The sequence below is a fragment of the Lolium perenne genome, chromosome 4, assembly GCF_019359855.2.
Source record: "Lolium perenne isolate Kyuss_39 chromosome 4, Kyuss_2.0, whole genome shotgun sequence".
Lineage (NCBI taxonomy): Eukaryota > Viridiplantae > Streptophyta > Magnoliopsida > Poales > Poaceae > Lolium > Lolium perenne.
In genome coordinates, this window is record NC_067247.2 from 26,491,635 (window position 1) to 26,500,192 (window position 8,558).

General features: G+C 42.3%; 2 protein-coding genes across 2 annotated transcripts; both read right to left on the reverse strand.

Annotated features, from left to right (window-relative positions):
- Positions 1–2,200: 2,200 nt before the first annotated feature.
- On the reverse strand, positions 2,201–3,083 carry LOC127348278 (uncharacterized). The gene has a single exon (XM_051374359.2). It carries the CDS (start codon positions 2,957–2,959, stop codon positions 2,327–2,329), a length of 633 nt encoding a protein of 210 aa, XP_051230319.1. The 5' UTR covers positions 2,960–3,083; the 3' UTR covers positions 2,201–2,326.
- A 4,280-nt stretch (positions 3,084–7,363) lies between these two features.
- On the reverse strand, positions 7,364–8,222 carry LOC127348279 (uncharacterized). The gene has a single exon (XM_051374360.1). The coding sequence runs from the start codon at positions 8,151–8,153 to the stop codon at positions 7,551–7,553; it is 603 nt and encodes a 200-aa protein (XP_051230320.1). The 5' UTR covers positions 8,154–8,222; the 3' UTR covers positions 7,364–7,550.
- Between the last annotated feature and the right edge of the window lie 336 nt (positions 8,223–8,558).

Sequence of the window (8,558 nt, forward strand, 5' to 3'; positions counted from 1 at the left end):
AGGCTAGGGAGCATCCCCTCGGCCCATGCTAGGCCTCCTAGGGTCGTGGGCCCACTGGTGGGACCCCCGTAACCTTCTAGAACCTTCCCGGTCTTTCACCGGAAAAATCCCGAACTTTTCCAAAACCTAGAAATCAACTTTCCTTATATGAATCTTATTCTCCGGACCATTCCGGACCTCCTCGTGATGTCCTGGATCCCATCCGAGACTCCGAACAAACTTTGGTCACCATCTCATATTACGAATCTACTTATGCGACATCGAACCTTAAGCGCGTCACCCTACGGTTCGCGAACTATGCAGACATGGTCGAGACTCCTCTCCGAGCAATAACCAATAGCGGGATCTGGTGATCCATAATGGCTCCCACATATTCAACGATGACTTAGTGATCGATTGAACCATTTACATACAATGCTGATTCCCTTTGTCACGCGATATTTTACTTGTCCGAGGTTCGATCATCTGTATCTCCATACCTTGTTCAACCTCGTTACCGACAAGTACTCTTTACTCGTACCGTGGTATGTCATCTCTTATGATCCAATCATATGCTTGCAAGCTAATCAGATGACATTCCACCGAGAGGGCCCAGAGTATATCTATCCGTCATCAGGATGGACAAATCCCACTATTGATCCATATGCCTCAACTCACACTTTCCAAATACTTAATCCCATCTTTATAACCACCCATTTACGCAATGGCGTTTGATGTAATCAAAGTACCCTTCCGGTGTAAGTGATTTACGCGATCTCATGGTCGAAGGACTTAGGCAACTATGTATCGAAAGCTTATAGCAAATTGAACTTAATGACTTGATCTTATGCTATGCTTATTTGGGTGTGTGTCCATTATATCATTCACCTAATGACATAACCTTGTTATTAATAACATCCTATGTTCATGATCACAAAACCATGATCATCCATTAATCAACAAGCTAGTTATACAAGAGGCTTACTAGGGACTCCTTGTTGTTTACATAACACACATATACCAATGTTTCGGTTGATTTAATTATAGCATGGGATGTAAACATTTATCATGAACACTAAGATATAACAATAACTAATTTATTATTGCCTCTTGGGCATATCACCAACACTTACATTTTGGGATGGAGAGAATATTGCCTGACTATTTATTCTCTGAGTGAATTCCATTTTTTACCCTTTAGTTATGCATTTGTGACACTAATTACCCCATTGAGTGAAAATTCATGTAAATTATCCCTTTTAAAAGGATTGGACTCCCGTTTTCTAATGCTTGTCCATTAGGCTGGTCATAGTGGAGAGTAATTTAGACTAGTAACTAACATATGCCATGTTACTAGTCTAGGTTACTACCTTCATAGTGGGTAGTAACTTATATGTGGTGTCATGCATTGTATCATTTATTATATTGTAGACTCATCTTGCCTTGAGGTGTGTGATGTTATGGTAATATAGCTAGTTACCACCTCACTCTCTTTCTTCATTTATTAGCATGTCATGTCACCAAAATGCCTTGAGATGTGTGATGTTACTAGCTATGTTACTCCCACTATGAGCAGTCATAAAAAACTTGGCAGGTGATCATCGGGATCCAAACATATTAAGACAACAACAAGGAATGGACCATGTGTATAAAATAAGTCATCGACGTAATCATCAATGACACTCTTCTATATTTACGCATTTTATCGCGCCACATTGGCGTATCACGCCTATCCTATCTGACAATTACAGGCAAAATGCTAAATTGGAGTGAAACCGTGTGCAAAGTCTCCTAAATTTCATATTTTGGTAAAAGTTCCACTAAATGGGGTAATATGTGTCACAAAAGCACAACCACATGGTAAAAAAGTGGAATTCACTCTTCTTCTCTCCTCAAGGGATATGGTGCTTTATGTCTACTTTATAATCTAATGTAAAACAAAGTTAAACACAAAAGTAGGTAAAAATGAGTCGACCAAACTTTGAAAAGGACAAAAGGCGAGAAATAACCACGATTATGATGATGCACGGCAACGCTAAATGAAGCCTTAAAATATGAAATTTAATGGTAAACGCTCAGAATGATCACAATACACAGATATAGATACTTCTTCTAATCTAAAATAAAGTTGAAAACTACTAGAATATTGGCATAATAAAAAACACATTGTGAAATATATTCCAAATCTGCAAGGGGCATGCCAAAAATGATAAACAAGATACATACAGCAGATGCCATTATTAATTACGTAAACGAAAAGAAGCATTACCGATGAACATATAGCTAACTAAGAAAATTCGTCGATCAGAGATCGAGCAGAAACTAGACGTGCGCATGGGTGATATTATTATATCTCACGGCGCCGAGTCGAGGACGGGGCGGGCGCCGGCGCCGGCGCGGCGCTACCCACGGCCCGTTTGATGAGCGCCCCTGTCACCCCCATGACTTTCTCGAACTCATTGCCCTTGGGCAGCAGCCCCGTCTTGACGGGCGCGGGGAGGCCCTCGCGGCAGAGGTCGCAGTTCCAGGCCAGCCCATCCTTCTCGCCGGCCTCGATGTAGTCGCGCGCGTCGTTGAACTTGGCGTCCTCCATTGCGGTGGTGGCCTTGCCCCTGTCGACGTCGAGGTGGGACACGGCCTCCTCCACGTCCGCCACGCACGAGTCCATGCACTGCCACTGCGCGCCCTTGACGGTCACCACGTTCAGCTGGGTGCGCGCCGCGGTGCCCAACTCCGCGCCGATCTTGGCGGCCGCGCGGATGGCGAGCTCGGCGAGGCCCCGCGCGTCGGCGGTGCTGCTCTCTGGGATGCCAGCGAGGAAGGCCGCGCAGAAGGAAGGGTCCGGTGACTTGGCGCAGGCCACCTTGACGGAGCCGCTGGTGGAGGTGGCGGCGACGAGGAGGTTGGCGGAGAAGAGGACGGAGATGGAGAAGGCGAGGAGGTTTACCGTACGCGCGGTGCTACTCGCCGCCATGGCCATGGTCGATCGATGTACTTACTACGCGCCCTCCTTGTGGTAATTCGCTCACTCTTTGGAGTGGCAACGATCGAGAATACACAAGAGCTAACTGCATTAGAGTCTGTTTTGGCCGTGCGCGTGTTCACTGGTCAGGAGTGTTTTGCTATTCAGCATTCTGAGCAACGCGCGGTTTTCGAATTAATTCACATCGTGGCAAGAGGGCCGTTCTCTTCTGATGCGTTAATCCATGGCTGCCAGGACTTAGCGAGCGGCTCCTGGATTTTCCTGGTTAAAATGTGCGACGACAATTTTCTTAACTGGAAACAAACTTTGCATTAACCAAACGTGCAAACATCACTGGCCACCGACTCATACAAAAATCTGGGACTATCATCCATCCAAGAGGTGTTCAACTCCCCCGCCTTATGTTCAACTAGGTTTGTACACGTTCAACAAGACCCCTCCTACAACAACACATTTATCCGTATCTAGATGTTCATTTAGGCGTTGCTAACGCATCTACCAACGGATAAAAATGCGTTGCGTTTTTGGGTGTTGCAAGGGTCTAAGGCAACGCATAGACGTCCGTTGGTAACCGATGGAACAAGCGTTGCAAAGTAGCTACGGTCTACGAACAACGGTTGTACACGTTGCTAGAGACATCTCACACGTATGTGAATTTTTACATATTGAAATATTAATTTTTAGGTTGGATTGTTTGATCGCTGTAGACGGTCGTAGGTTTTTTCTCAACATGGAAAGATTTATACAAGACATTCAAAACACATGAACACGTTGAATTTGTATTGCATGCCAAAGAATTACATATTTATTATTGAAACCACGATCTGATACATGGAATACTTCTGAAAACTAGAAACTTTACAATCTTGCATCTAAATATGACATTCTACCAAGTCGAATATATTGTTTCCAATATTTTGCCTAGAATATTCAGAGCTGATATCCGAATAAGCCTTGCTCATTTATGGGACCTTGTATGGCGCCTGCAAATACAAAGTTTTGTTTTCAGTATAAAAAACAGCAAACAAACAGTGTTACGTGTGGTAAATTCTACTAAGTATTTGCTTAAAAAATTTGGGTACACTAACCTTGGATGGATGATAAAGCTAAATCAGCATGCAAGATTCTTTTTGTTATCTTTTGCAATTGAAATAGCTCATCAGACACACACATCATAATGGCTACCACATAGATGGAAATACATGATGAAATCTGGTCAAGAAATAGCCTCGATGATATCTAAACAAACACATCTAACAGAAGACTAAAATATTTTCTTTGACTGATCATCCATGGAACGACAGAGCTTACATATTTTGGGATCTCGCCAGAAAATCCTACCTTTTTCTGTGCAGTATTTGGGGTAAAAATACAGGCATCTTTCATGGCCACAAGCCTCTCCCAGCTGACCTTAGTATCTTTGCCCGCTACCTATAAGAAAAGGTAATACTTGGAATCAACTAAATCTATTAAACAATGAATTTTAAAACAACTTCCGAATTTGATGTTATTTTATATCCACCATACCTGCAGAGATTTTGAACAACAGCGACGGGCAGGTTATCACCTAAATCATGCAGTGCCTTAAACTGTCTGCTGTAGCTCCTGTTGTCCCGCATCGCCATCTTGAAGGATAATATTACCTTAACCATCAAAACGCACTGCTTCTTGAATGGCCTCACGTTGCAAGGGACAAGAATGAGTGGCCTGCAGAACTTGTTTGGTTCGCCCTTGACAATATGATACATAACATGAAGAAAATTACTGCGGCAACAATAATGATTACAACCTGAACTTTTCACCAAGACAAATTCTTGACACAAAAATCAGAGACTCTCCCAGCTCCCACGTGAAGTATTAACTCACCTGCAGTACCGGGAATAGATCTCCTGAACCACTTCATCTCCACGTCGTCCCAGATCCTGCTGCCACCATAGCGGAATTGTCTACATCGACATTCATCCCCATCACGAAATTATCCTATCGAGATTAAACGACACGAGAGGCAGATCCGGGCGATTGCATCCCCACTCCGTGGATGCCGCGGTCGTGGCAATATGCCAACCGGAAAAGGTTCTCCGTGACCCCTTGCCACCTACGGGATTTCCATGCTGCAATCCGGCTGCCATGGATCACCGGCGAGAGAGGCATTGCGGAAGGTCTTGACTCCTGAGGTAGCCCATTGGAGGGAGGCGGCTAGGTTTGGGGAGGCGAGCGGGGGACTACAGGGTTGCGATCCTGCGTTTGTGGCCGGTGGGGTTAGAGAACTTATTGATCGTGCTAACTGGGCTGGGCTTTAAGTTTTTCTTTTTCATAGTTGCAATCTGTACAGTGGGCAACGAATTGGACTGCAACACATACATCCGTATCTACGGTAGAATTTTACAACGAATATTTCAAGGGTTGCCAAGTATGCGTTGCTTTAGATGGGTTCTTCTTGTAGTTGCACTCACTAATCCTTTTGCATAAAATTTTCCAATTTTTTTTTACATTTGACCGAATAAATAGCTAAAGAAAACAATTATCAACAAATATTTTTAACTAATATTGGTAAAACAATTAAAAATATATATTGACATATCATATCATATAAATTTTTCATTGTAGATGTTAATATTTATCTATGTATACATGATCAAAACTACAAAGTTAACTTTAGAAACTTTGTATATGCAGCATACTTTGGAAAGAAAGGAGTACAATTTTGAATGACCAAAATTTACTAAGTTGTTTCAAACGAGAAAGGTGTAAAATTTGACACAACATCACACACTAGTTCTAGGGAAAATATAAGTAACAATCTGATAAGTCAAAATTTTCCATGGGTCACTTTATTGCACTCACTACTCCTTTTGCATAAAATTTTCCAATTATTTTCTAAAATTTGACCAAATAAATAGCTAGAGAAATTTTTTATCAACTACTATTTTTAATTAATAATGGTAAAACCATTATAAACTATATTGACATATCGTATTCATTGTAGATGCATTTATCTATGTATACACCATCAAAACTACAAAGTTTAACTTTGGCAACATTTTATATGCATCATACTTTGGAAAGAAGGGAGTAAAATTTTGAATGGCCAAAATTTACTAAGTTGTTTCTACTGAGAAAGGTGTAAACTTTGACACAACATCACAGACATGCGTAACACTAGTTCTAGGGAAAATGTAAGTAACAACCTAATAAGTCACAGTTTCTTAGACTATTTTCCGTATGTTACAGTTTCTTTTCAGAAATTTGTTTTTTAGGAAAAAAATAGTTTTGGGGCTCTCAACTACTGCAAAATTGTAACTTTGGTCCATTAACTTCTAACCTGAGATATTGGGTACATAAGTGTCAAAATCGTCTACAACTACAACAAAAGAAGAATTGTAATAAATATGACATAATTCATTTAATGAAACACCATATTCTTCATATGGAGAACACTAATTTTGATGATTGACCACATCATAAAGCCACAACCTCCGATTGTAACATGCATTCCCAATAAACATATATAATATACTTATATATATTACAACATATTTAATTTGAAAACCATTTGTATTTTCCATATATATTTTTTCTACTTATGAATTTTATTTTGAATTTTTTTCCTCCTTTTTCAGTATTAGTGGCGGATTTTCATATTTTACAAATGGCCGCCAATGACAAACGACTGAATTTTTATTATTTTGACATAAAAGGGAGCAAGAATGTCCCATGTAGAGTTGAAGGAACAAAAATTCACTTTGGCAACAGTTGAAGGACCAAAAATATATGTACCCTCAATGCATGGTGTATATAAAGTTTTCATTATCTTAATTTTTGGAGTCCCGATTCAGCGATTCTTCTTAGATGGAACTATCCACTTCACTCATAGAACTCTGATAATTGATCTTATAATTTTCAGTTAGAAGATTATAAATAAACAATCTAGCGTGCAAATTCTAGCTTTTATGGTTTATAAGTGGACATTTCCATTGTTATTTTCATTTTTCCTATTTTTGTATTTACTTCGTGTCGTGTAGATTTCTTTGATTATTTCTACATTTTTAGTTTAATTCGTAGGATTTTATATCGTAAGAACTTTTTCCTAATAATATTGTTTACTGTATTTCCCAGAATCAATCTTGTTGAGTAAAACGTTTGCTCTAAATTTTTTACAAACCTTGATGCAAATTCGGCACTGTAAGATTCAAAATAGTTTTCACATTGCAATCCTAACCCCCTTTTTTTATTGTGTGTTTTTCTGCAAATATAATGTGCGGATACAATCGATCGTGAACTTGAAATCAATTTTAATTAGGATTCACAGAATCAGTTCATTTATTTATTTATAATAGAAATACAGAATCAAGGAAGAACACGTAGTCACATATGGAGGGGTATGTAATATGTATATGCTCATGAGGAATAATATGGATTCAGTTTATTTATCTGTCATAGACATTAATTTGTTTGCAAAATAAAAGAAGTAGTAGAGTACTACAATTAGTAGCCTATATATCTAGTAACACATGGAGTGTATAGGTAATATATGGTCTTCACGGATATCACATCATCAGTTGGAACTTGGAACTTGGAACTGTAAATCTCATGGCTTGGCCGGCAGCGCTGTGGCGGGCTTGGCGGAAGCTTGGACGACCTTGATGAGCGCGTTGGTGATGTTCATCATCTTCTCGAAGTCGTTGTTTTTGGCGAGCACGGCGGTCCTGACGGGGCAGGGCGGCGTGTCCCGGCAGCTCTCGTCGCAGGACCAGGTGTCCTGCTCGGAGAGCTGGAGGTACTGTGCGACGAGGTTGAACTTGGCGTCGTCCACCTCGCCCTCGGCGTCGTCCAGGTGCGACACGGCGTCCTCGATGTCCTGCGCGCACTCGTCCAGGCACTGCCACAGCAGGTTGTCCTTGACCAGGTCCAGCTCGCGCCGCGCGTAGCTCCCCGCCGTGGCGCCGAGCCGGGCCGACGCCTTGATCGCGAGCTCCGCTAGCGCGCGCTCGGTCGTCGCCGTCTTGATGTCCGGGTCGGCGGAGAGCACCATGGTGCAGAAGATCGGGTTCGGCGTCTTGGCGCACGTCGCCTTCACGTCCTGCAGGGCGGCGTCGACGACGAGGATGGGGGCGGTGGCGAGGAGGAGGAGGAGGAGGACGGAGGAGGAGACGATCAGGGCGAGGCTCGTGCTGCTGCTGCGCGTGGCCATGGTCGACGCACGTACGATAGATCCACTCCGTCCGGCCGGGGGTTCCGATCGTTCACGAGAACGGGAGGCAGCCGCGAGTGAGTATATACGCGCGCGACTGGCCGTTTGGGGCGTGTGGCCCGGAGTGTTTCGTGGCTCATTCTATGCATGCATGCCACTGGTTTGTGCCTCACTGCTTGGCCGTCCGAACCGGCTGTCTATTGCGTTTGTTATGGTCCGGTCATATTTTTCTCAAATCTGAGTTTTGCTCAAGTCTTAAATAAACTTAAGGACATATTCAAAGAAATTCTGACCATCCATTGGTACGGTCATCTAGTAGTTGACATCGTTTCTTCCAAGGCGAAACCACAGCGAGAAGCAGCAAGACGAAACGGAGAGGATGTCGGTACCAACAAGATACTAGGT

What these genes read in the sequence shown, in the direction of transcription:
- LOC127348278 (XM_051374359.2), bottom strand. Translation starts at nt 2,959, where the DNA reads ATGGCCATGGCGGCGAGTAGCACCGCGCGTACGGTAAACCTCCTCGCC.
- LOC127348279 (XM_051374360.1), bottom strand. Translation starts at nt 8,153, where the DNA reads ATGGCCACGCGCAGCAGCAGCACGAGCCTCGCCCTGATCGTCTCCTCC.